The sequence below is a fragment of the Pithys albifrons genome, chromosome 14 (genome assembly GCF_047495875.1).
Source record: "Pithys albifrons albifrons isolate INPA30051 chromosome 14, PitAlb_v1, whole genome shotgun sequence".
NCBI lineage: Eukaryota > Metazoa > Chordata > Aves > Passeriformes > Thamnophilidae > Pithys > Pithys albifrons.
In genome coordinates, this window is record NC_092471.1 from 19,295,459 (window position 1) to 19,312,234 (window position 16,776).

At 52.8% G+C, this 16,776-nt stretch overlaps 1 protein-coding gene across 1 annotated transcript in view; it reads right to left on the reverse strand.

Moving 5' to 3' along the window:
• ZDHHC15 (zinc finger DHHC-type palmitoyltransferase 15) overlaps positions 1–13,381 on the reverse strand; it is a 28,774-nt gene extending 15,393 nt beyond the window's left edge. The window contains exons 1-5 of the mRNA XM_071569818.1: positions 13,189–13,381; positions 8,344–8,370; positions 4,285–4,379; positions 2,867–2,987; positions 297–366 (exon numbers count right to left, since the gene is read on the reverse strand). Of these exons, the coding sequence (XP_071425919.1) occupies positions 297–366; positions 2,867–2,987; positions 4,285–4,379; positions 8,344–8,370; positions 13,189–13,312 (437 nt within the window). The 5' untranslated portion in view covers positions 13,313–13,381. The remainder of the gene's footprint in view (positions 1–296; positions 367–2,866; positions 2,988–4,284; positions 4,380–8,343; positions 8,371–13,188) is intronic.
• Between the last annotated feature and the right edge of the window lie 3,395 nt (positions 13,382–16,776).

Below are 16,776 nucleotides of genomic sequence, written 5' to 3' on the forward strand. Positions count from 1 at the left end.
CCTCTGGTTTTTGGGAGATTTCTCCAGGACAGAAGCTCAAAATGGTTCTGTCTTTAAGATTTTTAAGGCAGGTATTATTTTAGGATGGAACTCTTATATTTTTTCATGACCAACTGATGCCCTTTGTTCTCATCTAGAGAGAGGCATGGCAGTGCTTTCTGCCCTGGAGCACAGCTGGCTGCAGCTGGAGCAGAGGCCCCAAGGCACCTCTCTGTGGACAGACACCCTGAAGGAGCAGCCCATGCTCAGAGCCTCGTGGTGACCTGCCCACTGCAGCCAAACAGCCCCTGACTTACATGGCACACACAGAGCAGTGGTGGCACCGGTCGGGTTTGATGAGCTGGCACCTGTCACAGAACCGAATACCTGAAATTGGAGACAAATTAACACCAAGGAATGCAAGAGTGTTCTTTTTTCACATGGCAGTTGATAATTGTGCTAATTTCCTAACTGTTCACACTCTATCACTTCAGCACATGAGTGCTTTTGCTGCTGGTTTTTGCTGCCAGGTCACAGTCAGATTAGCAATGCTCATAATGCTGCTGGAGAGTTGCAGATGAGGGGGACAATCCTCACTGAAATCACAGAATCCCACAATGGTTTGACTTGATAGGAACCCTAAAATTCATCTCATTCCACCCCCTGCCATGAGCAGGGGCACCTCCCACCAGCCCAGGTTGCTCTAAGCCCCATCCAGCCTGGCCTTGGACACTCCCAGGGCAGGGGCAGCCACAGCTTGTCTGGGCACCTGTGCCAGGGCCTGCCCACCCTCACAGGGAGGGATTTCTCCCAAAATTCTAATCTCAACCAGCTCTAAACCATACAGCCAACTTAAATGATAAACCAAAACTGTGCACTTCCTTCTGGCTTCCACATTTACTCAGACTGCACATACATTCCATTTTGCTAATTCCCTATTTATTCCAGTTCTTTCCTTCAGAATTCTTTGGCTTGTCTGGCAGAAATAAGCAAGGCAGAGCCTCCAATATGAATATAGACTTTTTTAAGCTGTGTGCCCCAGTTCAGCAGGGACACTGTTTATCCCTGTGTGGGTGTGACCAAAGCTGTGCATTCTAAACCCTCTGGGCCATTGCCCAGCAACTGTTCCCAATGGCCCATTGGCAGCAGCTGCCCAGGGCACAGCTGAGCCCTCAGGCTGGGAGCTGGCTGGGAAAGAAGCCTGGCAGAGGAGCTGGGAGAACTGCCCTGCAGGGACTCCTTGGCACCTCCACACCCACCTGAGGGCTCAGCTCTGCTCAGGGGCCAGCAACCATTCCAAAATCCCCCCTGACTGCCAGAGTCAGATAGAATCATAGAATCATAGAATCGATTGGGTTGGAAAAGACCTCCAAGATCATCGAGTCCAACCCTTGGTCCAACTCTAGCTCATTTACTAGATCATGGCACCCAGCGCCACGTCCAATCTGCATTTAAAGATCTCTAGGGATGGTGAATCTACCACCTCTCCGGGCAGCCCATTCCAATGCCTGATTACTCTCTCTGTAAAAAATTTTTTTCTGATATCCAACTTAAATTTCCCCTGGCAGAGCTTAAGCCCGTGCCCCCTTGTTCTATTGCTGAGTGCCTGGGAGAAGAGACCAGCCCCCACCTGGCTATAACTTCCCTTCAGGTAGTTATAGACAGTGATGAGGTCACCTCTGAGCCTCCTCTTCTCCAGGCTAAACAACCCCAGCTCCCTCAGCCTCTCCCCATAGGACTTGTGCTCCAGTCCCTTCACCAGCCTTGTTGCTCTTCTCTGGACCCGCTCCAGCATCTCAATATCCTTTCTGAACTGAGGGGCCCAGAACTGAACACAGTACTCAAGGTGTGGCCTCACCAATGCAGAGTACAGGGGAAGGGTCACTGCCCTGGGCCTGCTGGCCACGCTATTTTTGATACAGGACAGGATCCCATTGGCCTTCTTGGCCACCTGGGCACACTGTTGACTCATGTTGAGCTTCCTGTCAATTAGTACTCCAAGGTCCTTTTCTGCCTGGCTGCTCTCCAGCCACTCTGTGCCCAGCCTGTAGCGCTGCAGGGGGTTGTTGTGGCCAAAGTGCAGGACCCGGCACTTGGCCTTGTTGAACTTCATCCCATTGGAATCAGCCCATCTCTCAAGTCTATCCAGATCCCTCTGCAGAGCCCTGGGGGAGGCACTGGGGGCTCCCACCCAAACCTGAGGGGAGAGAATCTTGGGGGTTTGGAGACTTGGGGAACCACTTGTGGGATCCAGAGGAGGAGCAGCCCCTGGCCAGGAGGAGCCCACCACTCTCCACCAGACTGTGCCATCATCTGCACCAACAGGTTTTTCCCCTCCTTTTCCTTTGGACTCGGGGGAACCACGTGGGGCTCAGCACAGGGGCCACCAAACCCCCCTGTGTTTGTGCCCCAGGGGGTGGGTTAGACTGCTGGGGTTGGGGGTTAAACCCAATTTCTCTTTGTGCCATTGCATTTCTTGTAATATTGTTATTAAATTGTAACTCTGAGTTATAATCTCTTTTGTGGTGGGTTTGTTTCTCCTGCCAGTTCACACTGTGAAAGGAGTGGAGGAGGCATTTAATCACTGAGCACAGCCCAGAAACCTGCTTACAGAATTATGTCCTGTACCTCTAAACCAGACTCCATTTTAAGCAAATATGATGACAGACTTTGTCATCCTATTGCTATTTCTAAACACAGCAGAGGGTAACGCTGCTTCTCAAAGGCAGCACCTGGCAGTCCATGGAATGGGCAGCTCCAAGGGAAAACCCGAGCGGAAGGGCAGGAAAATCATTCCCACAGCAGTCAGAGGGTGCTGTTGGGTGGCAGGACACTCTGGAGTGCCCTGTTCGTTTGGGCAGAGCCCAGGGCTCCCTGCTGGACTCACCTCCAGTGCCTGTCCTGGTGTACACCGGCAGCTTCCTGGCGAGCTCGGCGAGGATCTGCCTCTGCACCTCGGGGCGCTCCTCGTTCTCGTAGCGCTCCTGATCCGCGTAGGACACGTGGAACTGCAGCAGAGACGGGGGGCAGTTACCCTGGCAGGGGCAGTTACCCCTGGGGAGGAGCAGTTACCCTGGCAGGGGCAGTTACCCCTGGGGAGGAGCAGTTACCCCAGAGAGAAGCAGTTACCCCAGGGGTTGAGCAGTTACCCCAGGGGAAGGAGTAGTTACTCTGGGGGGTGCAGTTACCTCCAGTGGGGGGCAGGTACCCCCAGGGGGGGCAGTTACTCTGTGGGGCAGGAGCAGTTACCCTGGAGAGGAGCAGTTACCCCAGAGAGGAGCAGTTACCCCAGGGAGAAGCAGTTACCCTGGGGGGGAGCAGTTACCCTGGGGGGAGAGCAGTTACCCTGGGGGGAGAGCAGTTACCCTGGGGAGAGAGTAGTTACCCCTGAGGGGAGCAGTTACCCCTGAGGGGAGCAGTTACCCCTGGGGGGGGAGCAGTTTCCCCAGAGAGGAGCAGTTACCCCTGGGGAGGAGCAGTTACCCCAGAGGAAGAGCAGTTACCCCCGGGGGGGGGAGCAGTTACCCCAGAGAGGAGCAGTTACCCTGGGGGGGGGAGCAGTTACCCCAGAGAGGAGCAGTTACCTCTGGGGAGGAGCAGTTACCCCAGAGAGGAGCAGTTACCCCAGAGAGGAGCAGTTACCCCGGGGGGGGGAGCAGTTACCCCCAGGGGGGGCAGTTACTCCAGGGATGGGGACAACAGTTCTACACAGGCAAGTCTAGAACCATTTTCATCTCCCACTGCCTCTCAGGAGATTGAGTGTGAAAAAGTGTTTGTCAGGAAGACAAAGAGAAACAGTGAGTGTTGGACAATCAGAATCCTCCATGACACACCAATAAGAAATGCCAATATGGAATTTAAAGATTATAAAACAACTTACTGGAATTGCTCCTACTGCTGCCTTAGATGACTTTTTCAGGAATAACATAACTCCCCTTGATAACAGTTTTTAGCACTCTCCCTGTGAGCAAGAACCTGTTTCCAGCCACAGTTTTATGCTTCTAGAACTGGGATTAGTTGTTATTTATAAATTGACATTCTTGTAATCAGGATCAGATTAAGGCCATATATATTTGGAGTGCCACAGAGACATTGTCCTCATTGTGCTGCTCCAAACATTGTGTTGCTTTAGTATTTCATGGAGAGGGAGAACAAAATACAAATAACCTACCAATCCAAGCAATGTGACAAAGTAAATATTTGGGAGGAAAAGCATTAAAAAACATTTCTGCATCTGACTGCCCTGTCCAGATCAAGTAGACTGAAACATTTTTGGGTTTTCTTTAGTTCAGCTGCAGCTCATACCTTTTTGTCTGGTTGCACTGGGAGGGTGAAAACAGACTTCCAGTATGTCCACACAAAGAGCACAAAGAGAACGTGGAATATTACAAGATAGGCCACTGAGAACAAAACAAAAAGAAAAAAAAACAGAAACAGCAATAATTTCTTAAGCAAAACTTTCCTTCAAGATGGGCACGATTCAATTCCCCAGTGTTACAGTGCAGGCAGAGCTCAGGGTCTGCACTCAGGGCTGAGACCTCCCCAACCTCCCCTTCTCCATCCCATCCCATCCCAGGGTGTCCCAGTTCAGCAGGTGGGACCAGTTTATCCCTGTGTGGGTGTGACCAAAGCTGGGCATTCTAAACCCTCTGGGCCATTGCCCAGCAACTGTTCCCAATGGCCCATTGGCAGCAGCTGCCCAGGGCACAGCTGAGCCCTCAGGCTGGGAGCTGGCTGGGAAAGAAGCCTGGCAGAGGAGCTGGGAGAACTGCCCTGCAGGGACTCCTTGGCACCTCCACACCCACCTGAGGGCTCAGCTCTGCCCATGAGCCAGCAACCATTCCAAAATCCCCCCTGACTGCCAGAGTCAGATCCCCCAGTGTGGAACTCCCTGCCCTGGGGGAGGCACTGGGGGCTCCCACCTGCACCTGAGGAGAGAGAATCTTGGGGTTTGGGGTCTGGGGAACCACTCATGGGATCCAGAGGAGGAGCAGAACCTGGACAGGAGGAGCCCACCACTCTCCACCAGACTGTGCCATCATCTGCACCAACAGGTTTTCCCCTTCCCTTTCCTTTGGACTCGGGGGAACCACATGGGGCTCAGCACAGGGGCCACCAAAACACCCTGTGTTTGTGCCCCAGGGGGTGGGTTACACTGCTGGGTTTGTGGGTTAAACCCAATTTCTCTTTGTATCATTGCATTTATTGTAGTATTGTTATTAAATTGTAACACTGATTTATAATCTCTTGTGTGTTGGGTTTGTTTCTCCTGCTGGTTCACCTTTAAACCAGCACACAGGGGAGGAAGATGCAGCTTCACTCACAGGGCAGGTGACAACCCCTTATCCCTGGGGATGACAAGATTCCCTCTCTTCCCCACAGCCCAGACACAGGCACAGAGAAGGGGCTGGTGCTGAGCAGCATGAAGGTTCATACTGCATCATCTCCCAGGTTTGGGGTTCAGTTGCTACTAAATGCAGTTGGAGCCACAAAACCACATGGTCAGTGCACTCTCCACCCCTTCACTGCATTCTTGTGAGAGCTGAGAGAATAAGTGAGCTTGACATCACCAGAAAAAAATCAAATTTCTTATTAAACATCTTTTATATTTGCCACAGCTGATACAGGAAAACTTCTCTCAGCCTGAGCAAACTAAGTCTTGTGATTACTTAAGAACTGGAATCCACCAGACACGAGGTTACCACGTGAAACCAGCATGTGTGAGAGCAGTCTTATACTTTATTCCAGAGCCTTTGGGCATAAACAGGCATTCCATGAGCAGGGAGCCAAAGGGCAGCTGTCCTTCAGCTGCACAAACTAGTCCTTATTTAACACTCAACTCACTAACATATTATCAACCAGCTACAATACAGTTTTATCAGAACACACCATTTAATTGCAATAAACCCCTCATTTCCCCCATTTCTTTTAAGCTTCAGATTCTAGAAACTAAGATTAAAATAAATACTACTAGTGGGAAGAGAAGTCTAAAATCCAAACTCTTCCTAACTGTGTGAAAACACTTCTCTGTGAAAATTGGTAAAAAAAAGGCCAAATGCATTATTGAGACTTTCTGATGAGGCAAATGATGGGACATCCTCACAAGGATGTGATGAAGTGTGTGAGGGAGCTGTGAATCACAGAGAAGTCATTCTTATGCACCAGGTTTGTTTGAGATGTTATCCTCATATTATGTGCAGGTGGAGCTCAGCCACTTCTTAATTAGCATGGAAGAAGATAAATCTTGCAACAGGTTTAGTGTTGTTGGTTTAGCAGCACAGCACCAGGTGAGAGGGGGCTGACCTGGAGATGCACTCATGGATTGGGCAACTACTAACTTGCCTCTGCTGAATATCATTAATATCCTGCTTTCCATAGTTTCTCTGTAGCAATTTCAAATATTAGGACTGCTCTGTAATGGAAAGAGAATTAACTTTAAGTTATCTTTAAATATCAGCTGGCGTTGCTCTTTATGGAAGAGGTTCCAATGGAAAGAGACTACACCTACTTCTGTCCTTTATGATCCCAGAAGAAGAAAGAAAAGGAAGAGGCCACTTGGATTAGTCAAAAGCCTCCAAAGTGCCTCCAGGAGGAAGAGGAGGAATACTAAAATGGCCACTGACTCCTTATTAGAATATCACAGAATCACAGAATCATAGAATGGATTGGGTTGGAAAAGACCTCCGAGATCATCAAGTCCAACCCTCGGTCCAACTCCAGTCCCTTTACCAGATCATGGCACTCAGTGCCATGGCCAAGCTCAGCTGAAAAGCCTCCAGGGATGGGGAATCCACCCCCTCTCTGGGCAGCCCATTCCAATCCCTGAGCACTCTCTCTGTAAAGAATTTGTTTCTGCTCTCCAACTTCAATTTCCCCTGGCAGAGCTTGAGCCCATCGTGCCCCCTTGTCCTATTGCTGAGTGCCTGGGAGAAGAGACCAACCCCCACCTGGCCAGAACTTCCCTTCAGGCAGTTCCAGACAGTGCTGAGGTCACCTCTGAGCCTCCTCTTCTCCAGCCTGAACACCCCCAGCTCCCTCAGCCTCTCCCCACAGCACTTGTGCTCCAGTCCCTTCTCCAGCCTCGTTGCTCTTCTCTGGCCCCACTCCAGCCCCTCAATCTCTTTCCTGACCTGGGGGGCCCAGAACTGAACACAACACTCCAGGTGTGGCCTCCCCAGTGCTGAGTCCAGGGGAAGGGTCACTGCCCTGGGCCTGCTGGCCACACTAGTTTTGATCCAGGCCAGGATGCCATTGGCCTTCTTGGCCACCTGGGCACACACTGTTGACTCATGTTGAGCTTCCTGTCCCTCAGTCCCCCCAGGTCCCTCTGCCTGGCTGCTCTCCAGCCACTCTGTGCCCACCCTGTGCTGTTGCAGGGGGTTGGTGTGGCCAAAGGGCAGGACCTGCACTTGGCCTTGGTGAACCTCATCCCATTGGAATCAGCCCATCCTTGCAGCCTGTCCAGGTCCCTCTGCAGAGCCCTCCTGCCCTCCAGCCTGTCCAGGTCCCTCTGCAGAGCCCTCCTGCTCTCCAGCAGATCGACACTCCCTCCCAACTTGGTGTCATCAGCAAATTTGCTGATGATGGACTCAATCCCCTCATCTAAATCATCAATAAAGATGTTAAACAGGACTGGACCCAACACAGACCCCTGGGGAACACCACTGGTGACCAGCTGGACACAGCTCCATTCACCAGCACTCCCTGGACCCTCCAGCCAGCTCCTGACCCAGCAGAGGGGACACCTGTCCAAGCCATGGGCTACCAGCTTTTCCAGGAGTATGTTATGGGAGACAGTGTCAAAGGCCTTGCATATGACCATGGCCTCCAACAACACATCAGTGGAAAGATCCTCATGGAGCAATCCTACTGCATTTCAACTCCAGATCTGGTTAGTGAGCAACAGGAACAAGCCAAAAATCTGTGCCTGCCTACAAAACCCAGTAAAAATAACTTTCTCTGAAAGATCAAATAAAACAGGGGGGAAAAATAGGTGGGCCACAGAACAGAACTAGTGTTTTCTGTTTGGCTTGTGAAATGAGCTCTGCAAATGTGAAAGAGAAAGGGAGGAGAGGTGTGTGGGTGTGCACAGACATGCACAGCTTTTCCTGGAAGAGTCAGAGGGATCAAAGCCTTTCCCTCTTCTGTGCTGTGACTAAACAGGGCATTTCCCAATGAATCCCAAAGTTACAGCATGTCTAACAAGGCTTGCTGTGCACCTCAGCAGTGCCATTACAGGAAGGGAACACTGAAAGAGGATGTGCATTTAAAAGGTGGACAGCAAATATTTTGGGGATTTCAGGCAGAACATTTGTGAATCTTTTTGAGGATTTGAGTCTCAAACAGTAAATTGAACACACATACCTTTCTCCACAGGGTTGCTCACAGTAACTGCAAAAGAAAAAAAAAAACATGTGTGTACAGAGGAATCCCAGAAAAGTTTGAGGCAAATAACATTTCCATGTGAAATAGAGCCATTTCAGGGAAAAATGTTCACATTCAAGATGCAAAAAGAGAGCCCACAGTTCAGCATCAATCCAAAAGCATCTGTAAACTCTTCCTCACTCATGCACACACCCACCACAAGATGTTCAGTATCTGTTGTTACTTGTGCTGTATCTTTCTGGTTATAAAATATAATCTGCATATTGGTACATCAGAAATGACAGAACCAATCCTGGGTGATGTGACAAGATTACCAAGGCTCCTCCAGCAACTGTCCAAGCAGCATCTCTGAGCAGGTCCCACAGACCTGCAGCTGCCTCTGCCACTCTCCAGGTGGTCACCACAGCACTGCCCAAAGCATTTCTGCATCAGCAGAATGAAAAATTACAAATTTCTCAGCTTTGGCCTAGTCAGCAATTGCAGTGACTCCATTAATTTCACACTTCTGTCAGCAGAGATTTTACAACCCCTCCTGACTTCACCATAATGACAGAACAGACCCTATACCCACAGTGCCACCCTGGCCAACCAGCAAAGGGCACAGCAGTGTCTGCTTGGGTGGATTATTTTAAAATCCATCCATTGTTTTGAAAGGCAGCACTCAAGTTTAACAGAGGAGACAAAGACACTTCTCTCACTGAAAGCAGAGTGGCTCTGTGGCATTTGCTTGGAAGACAAAGCTCTGTGACATGCAGCAACAGGGATGAAAAAAGAGACTGAATATTTGCTGTGTCTCTGCACACTCAGTTTCAGGTGAATCAGGCTGTGAGAAAACCTTTATTTTCAGCTTGGGTTTGCTGCCAATCAAGCTATGAATACAACAGCCTTTCACAAGTGCTTGGCTCCCTCCTGAAGTTGTCACCCTTGCAGCAGGGCCTTGCTAAGGGTTTTACTGCAGAAAAGAACATAAAATTGTGTAAAGGGCTTATTTCATAGAATCATAGAATTGATTGGGTTGGAAAAAACCTCTGAGATCATCAAGTCCAACCCTTGGTCCAACTCCAGTCCCTTTACCAGATCATGGCACTCAGTGCCACGGCCAAGCTCAGCTGAAAAACCTCCAGGGATGGGGAATCCACCCCCTCTCTGGGCAGCCCATTCCAATGCCTGAGCACTCTCTCTGCAAAGAATTTCTTTCTGCTCTCCAACTTCAATTTCCCCTGGCAGAGCTTGAGCCCATCGTGCCCCCTTGTCCTATTGCTGAGTGCCTGGGAGAAGAGACCAACCCCCACCTGGCCAGAACTTCCCTTCAGGCAGTTTCAGACAGTGCTGAGGTCACCTCTGAGCCTCCTCTTCTCCAGCCTGAACACCCCCAGCTCCCTCAGCCTCTCCCCACAGCACTTGTGCTCCAGTCCCTTCTCCAGCCTCGTTGCTCTTCTCTGGATCTCAGGATCATTGCTCCCTCTATGGCAGCAACCACCACTCAGGCAAGAAATTGGGGCCTCCTCAGGACTGGGACTCACTGCCCACACCACCCAGGGAGAGTTTTTAAACCCAAGATCATGAGGTGCCTCCAGGACATCATCACTGCCACACCACTCTGAGGGGGAAACCCAAGAATCCAAACAAAGCAGATAAAGCAGCCAGCACAGAAAGCCTTGCTGTGCAAGAAATGTGCACAGAGAATGTCCTGAGAGCTGGTTTGCAAGTGCCAGCACATGCCAGTAGTTAATGCTCAAATCCTGAAATGCTTTAGTCATTCCAACCTGTGTAGTTCAACTTCCTCCATACACAAATCAGAGCTGAAAGACAGGGCAAAGAATTAGGAGGGTGTGGGCAAATGAATGGTTTGAAGCTGTGATTGCAGAGAGTGAGCTGAGCTCCTGAGAGCTTAACCAGCACCTGCAGAGCAACACAGTCCCAGCCCAGGCCCCACTGAAGTCACCTGGATCTCCTCCAAGAGCTGCACTGGGCCCTGGAACCAGCCAGTGCTCACCATCACTGACCCTGCACAGCACTGCACCAAAGGAGATTTTAGGAAAACACTCTAATTTTTGGTCACATGTTCCCATGACAGTTACAGGCACCTTGGAGATGTTCCATGTGAATTCTTGAAAGAACAGCCCACAGTCTCAGAGATGGGATGAACGTGGTACAGAGCTTGGGGTTTGCCAAGATGACACTTAAAACAGACCAGAGGAGCTGCATTTCCAATAGAGTGCCCAGGGAGGGAAACCATCAGGTCTCAGGGCACTGCCAACCCCAACAAAACCTGATTCCCTTGTGCTGTGCAGCACCAGGAGGCAGCTCCTGTCCCAGGAACATCCCAAACTACCCTCCTGGGACCTTGGAATTCCTTTACTTGCCCTGCCCCAAGGAGAAGAGCCACCTCAGAATTTCAGAAATCATAGAATCATAGAATCATAGAATGGATTGGGTTGGAAAAGACCTCCAAGATCATCGATTCCAACCCTTGGTCCAACTCCAGTCCATTTACCAGATCATGGCACTCAGTGTCACGAACAAGCTCAGCTGAAAAACCTCCAGGGATGGGGAATCCACCCCCTCTCTGGGCAGCCCATTCCAATCCCTGAGCACTCTCTCTGCAAAGAATTTCCTTCTAATCTCCAACTTCAATTTCCCCTGGCAGAGCTTGAGCCCATCGTGCCCCCTTGTCCTATTGCTGAGTGCCTGGGAGAAGAGACCAACCCCCACCTGGCCAGAACTTCCCTTCAGGCAGTTCCAGACAGTGCTGAGGTCACCTCTGAGCCTCCTCTTCTCCAGCCTGAACACCCCCAGCTCCCTCAGCCTCTCCCCACAGCACTTGTGCTCCAGTCCCTTCTCCAGCCTCGTTGCTCTTCTCTGGCCCCGCTCCAGCCCCTCAATCTCTTTCCTGACCTGAGGGGCCCAGAACTGAACACAACACTCCAGGTGTGGCCTCCCCAGTGCTGAGTCCAGGGGAAGGGTCACTGCCCTGGGCCTGCTGCCACCCCATTGCTGAGCCAGGCCAGGATCCCATTGGCCTTCTTGCCCACCTGGGCACACTCTGCTGGCTCATCTTCAGCCTCCTGTCAATCCAACCCCCAGGTCCCTTTGCCCCTGGCTGCTCTCCAGCCACTCTGTGCCCACCCTGTGCTGCTGCAGGGGGTTGGTGTGGCCAAAGGGCAGGACCTGCACTTGGCCTTGTTGAACTTCATCCCATTGGAATCAGCCCATCTCTCAAGTCTCTCCAGATCCCTCTGCAGAGCCCTCCTGCCCTCCAGCAGGTCGACACTCCCTCCCAACTTGGTGTCATCAGCAAATTTGCTGATGATGGACTCAATCCCCTCATCTAAATCATCACTAAAGATGTTAAACAGGACTGGACCCAACACAGACCCCTGGGGAACACCACTGGTGACCAGCTGGACACAGCTCCATTCACCAGCACTCTCTGGGCCCGACCCTCCAGCCAGCTCCTAATCCAGCAGAGGGTACACCTGTCCAGGCCATGGGCTACCAGCTTTTCCAGGAGTATGTTATGGGAGACAGTGCCAAAGGCCTTGCTGAAGTCCAGATAGACACATCCACAGCCTTCCCCTCATCCACCAGGTGGGTCACCTGGTCGTAAAAAGAGATCAGGTTGGTCAGACAGGACCTGCCCCTCCTAAACCCCTGCTGGCTGGGTCTGATCCCTTGTCCACCCTGAAGGTGCTGTGTGAGTTTCCACCTCTTCTCTCCACCAGAAATCCAAGTTTCCACCTCTCTCCACCAGAACTAACAACCCTTTCTCCTACCAACAGGTTTTTACAGGCCCACAAGAAATTTGCAACTTATTACACCATTAAATTGCTACATTAAATACACAATTCCCAGCCAATACAAACATTTTGTGAACTGTGGTGGTTCCTGTGGAACAGCCCGAGTGTGAGTCCATGAAACCTTCTCAGAACACATTAAAAAACCCAGCAGGGCACGGAGTGATCAGTGTGAGGGTTTGGCTCAGAAATCATTGTGAAAATTATCGTGTGGCAAGGAGGAGAAAGGGAAGGAGGAAGAAGAGAGAGGAGGAGGATGAGGAGAAGGTGAAGAAGGGGAAACAGGAGGAGGAGGAGGAGGAGGAAGAAGAAGGTAAGAAGAAGGGGAGGAGAAGAGGAGGAAGAGAAGAGGAAGAATGAGGAGAAGGGAGTGGAGGAAGAAGAAAAGTGAGGAGGAGGATGAGGAGAAGGTGAAGAAGGGGAAATAGGAGGAGGAGGAGGAAGAAGATAAGGGGGAGGAAGAGGAGGAAGAGAAGAAAAAGGATGAGAAGAAGGGAAGGAGGAAGAAGAAGAGCGAGGAGAAGATGAAGAAGTGAAGAAGGGGAAACAGGAGGATGAGGATGATGACGAGGAGGAGGAGAAGGAAGAAGATAAGAAGGGGGAGGAAGAGGAGGAGGAGAAGAGGAGGAAGAGGAGAAGGAGAATGGGGAGAAGGGAGAAGAAAAGAAGGGGGAGCAGGAGGAGGATGAGGAGGAGGGGGATGAGGGTGAGGAAGGGGATGGGGATGAGGATGAAGAGAGGGACAAGGATGAAGGTGAGGAGGGGGATGAGGAGGGGGATGAGGAGGGGGATGAGGAGGGGGATGAGGAGGGGGATGAGGAGGGGGATGAGGAGGGGGATGAGGAGGGGGATGAGGATGATGATGAGGAGAGGGATGAGGATGAGGAGGAGGATGAGGAGGAGGATGAGGGTGAGGAGGAGGAGGGGGATGAGGGTGACGATGAGGAGGAGGAGGGGGATGAGGGTGAGGATGATGAGGATGAGGAGGGCAGCAGCCGCAGCCCGGCCCGGCGGGCCCCGTGCTCACCGAGGCACAGCTCGCACACGTATCCGTAGTAGGACCAGAGCAGCAGCAGCGCGATGAGCAGCACGGGCAGCCAGGCGAAGGCGCGGCGGCAGCAGCGCAGCCCCCGCCACAGCGCCATGGCCATCGTCCTCCTCTTCTTCCTCTTCCTCCTCCTCCTCCTCCACCTCTTCTTCCTCCTCTTCCTCTTCCTCCTCCCGCCGCCTCAGTGCGCTCGGCGCGCGGCAGCGCCGCCTGCCCGCCCGCGCACCCGCGATCGGCGATCGGCGATCGGCTGGGTGGCCTGCGCCAGGCGCCCCCTGGCGGGGACGGGAGGGGTCGGCACAGGGGCCCCACAGAGAGACCCCAAACGGGGACCCCACAGAGAGACCCCAAAACCCTAACAGGGACCCCACAGAGAGACCCCAAACGGGGACCCCACAGAGAGACCCCAAACCCGCACAGGGACCCCACAGAGAGACCCCAAACGGGGACCTCAAACCTGCACAGGGACCCCACAGAGAGATCCCAAACGGGGACCTCAAACCTGCACAGGGACCCCACAGAGAGACCCCAAACGGGGACCCCACAGAGAGACCCCAAAACCCGCACAGGGACCCCACAGAGAGACCCCAAACGGGGACCCCCCAGAGAGACCCCAAACCCGCACAGGGACCCCACAGAGAGACCCCAAACGGGGACCCCACAGAGAGACCCCAAACCCGCACAGGGACCCCACAGAGAGACCCCAAACGGGGACCTCAAACCTGCACAGGGACCCCACAGAGAGACCCCAAACGGGGACCCCACAGAGAGACCCCAAAACCCGCACAGGGACCCCACAGAGAGACCCCAAACGGGGACCCCCCAGAGAGACCCCAAACCCGCACAGGGACCCCACAGAGAGACCCCAAAACCCGCACAGGGACCCCACAGAGAGACCCCAAACGGGGACCTCAAACCTGCACAGGGACCCCACAGAGAGACCCCAAACGGGGACCCCACAGAGAGACCCCAAAACCCGCACAGGGACCCCACAGAGAGACCCCAAACGGGGACCCCACAGAGAGACCCCAAACGGGAACCCCACAGAGAGACCCCCAAACCCTCACAGGGACCCCACAGAGAGACCCCAAACGGGGACCTCAAACCTGCACAGGGACCCCACAGAGAGACCCCAAAACCCTAACAGGGACCCCACAGAGAGACCCCAAACGGGGACCCCACAGAGAGACCCCAAAACCCGCACAGGGACCCCACAGAGAGACCCCAAACGGGGACCTCAAACCTGCACAGGGACCCCACAGAGAGACCCCAAACGGGGACCTCACAGAGAGACCCCAAAACCCGCACAGGGACCCCACAGAGAGACCCCAAACAGGGACCTCAAAGAGAGACCCCAAAACCTGCACAGGGACCCCAAAGAGAGACCCCAAAACCCACACAGGGACCCCAAAGAGACACCCCAAACAGGGACCTCAAAGAGAAACCCCAAAACCTGCACAGGGACCCCAAAGAGAGACCCCAAAGGGGGACCCTCAAGAGAGACCCCAAACCCGCACAGGGACCTCAAAGAGAGACCCCAAAACCCGCACAGGGACCCCCAAGAGAGACCCCAAATGGGGATCCCAAAGAGAGACCCCAAAACTGGCACAGAGACCCCGAAGAGAGACAGCCAAAACCCGCACGGAGACCCCAAACACACAGGGACCCCAAAGAGAGACTCCAAACAAGGACCCCAAACAGGGACCCCAAACCTGCATGGGGACCCCAAACAGGGACCCCAAATGAGGACCTCGAACAGGGACTTCCAATGGGGACCTTGAACCCACACAGAGACCCCAAACACACAGGGACCTGAAACAGAGACCCTGAACAGGGACCCCAAACAGGGACCCCAAACCTGCACAGGGACCCCAAAAAGGGACCCGAAACAGAGACCCCGAACAGGAACCCCAAACAGGGACCCCAAACCTGCACAGGGACCTCAAACAGGAACCCGAAACAGAGACCCTGAACAGCAACCCCAAACAGGGACCCCAAAACCCCGCACAGAGACCCCAAACACAGAGGGACCTCCAACGGGGTCCTCGAACAGGGACCCCGAACAGAGACCCCGAACAGGGCCCCCAAACCTGCATAGGGACCCCAAAGAGAGACCCTGAATGGGGACCCCAAACCTTCACAGAGACCCCAAACCCGCACAGAGACCCCAAACAGGGCCCCCAAACCCGAAAAGTGACCCTAAACCCTCACAGAGACCCCAAACAGAGGCTCCAAGCAGGGACCCCAAACAGAGACCCCAAACAGGGCCCCCAAACCCGAAAAGTGACCCTAAACCCTCATAGAGACCCCAGAGGCTCCAAGCAGGGACCCCAAACAGAGACCCCAAACAGAGACTCCAAGCAGGGACCCCGAACAGAGACCCCGAACAGGGACCCCAAACCTGTATAGGGACCCCAAAGAGAGACCCTGAATGGGGACCCCAAACCTTCACAGAGACCCCAAACCCGCACAGAGACCCCAAACAGGGACCCCAAACCCAAAAAGTGACCCTAAACCCTCATAGAGACCCCAAACAGAGGCTCCAAGCAGGGACCCCAAACAGAGACCCCAAACAGGGCCCCCAAACCCGCACAGAGACCCCAAACTGAGATCCCAAACCTGCACAGAGACCCCAGAGACCCCAAACAGGGACCCCAAACCCGTCAGACCCATCGGTATGCACAGACACCTAAAGGGGGGGTGGGTGCCCAGGGTGGGTGGGTGCCCAGAACCCGGACCAGACTTGGCTCAGGGGGCCCAGCGATGGCACAAGAGGAACGGGCAGGAACTGATGCCCAGGAAATTTCCACCTGCACAGGAGGAAGAATCCCCCTGTGCTGAACAGACTGCCCAGGGAGGGTGTGGAGTCTCCTCACTGGGGATGCTCCAGCCTCATCTGGACACGATCCTGTGCCATGTCCCCTGGGAGCTGCAGCAGGGGGTGGCACCAGGTGGCCACTGTGGTCCCTTCCAGCCTGCCCCGTTTGGGATGCTGTGCATGGACAGCACCAGCTCTGCAGTGCTCTCATGCCCCAGCACATGCCTGGCACACTCAGGTGCTCAGTGTGTAGGGACAGGACAAGAAGGAAGGAGTTCAAACTGAAGGAAAGTAGGGTAAGATTGGATATTAGGGAAAAAATCTTCCCTGTGAGGGTGGGCAGGCCCTGGCACAGGTTGGGCAGGGAAGCTGTGGCTGCCCCATCCCTGGGAGTGTCCAAGGCCAGGTTGGACAGGGCTTGGAGCAACCTGGGACAGTGGGAGGTGTCCCTGTCCATGGCAGGGGGTGGCACTGGGTGGGCTTTGAGGTCCCTTCCCAAACCATTCTATTATATTTATATATTTATACACATAGATATTTATACACATAGATATTTATACACATACATATTTATACACATATATATTAATACACATATATTTATACACATACATATTTATACACACATATATTAATACACATATATTTATACACATATATATTTATACACATACATATTTATACACACTGTATATATACACACATACATATTCAAGTATTCAAATGAGTGTATAATAATAACCACCCAA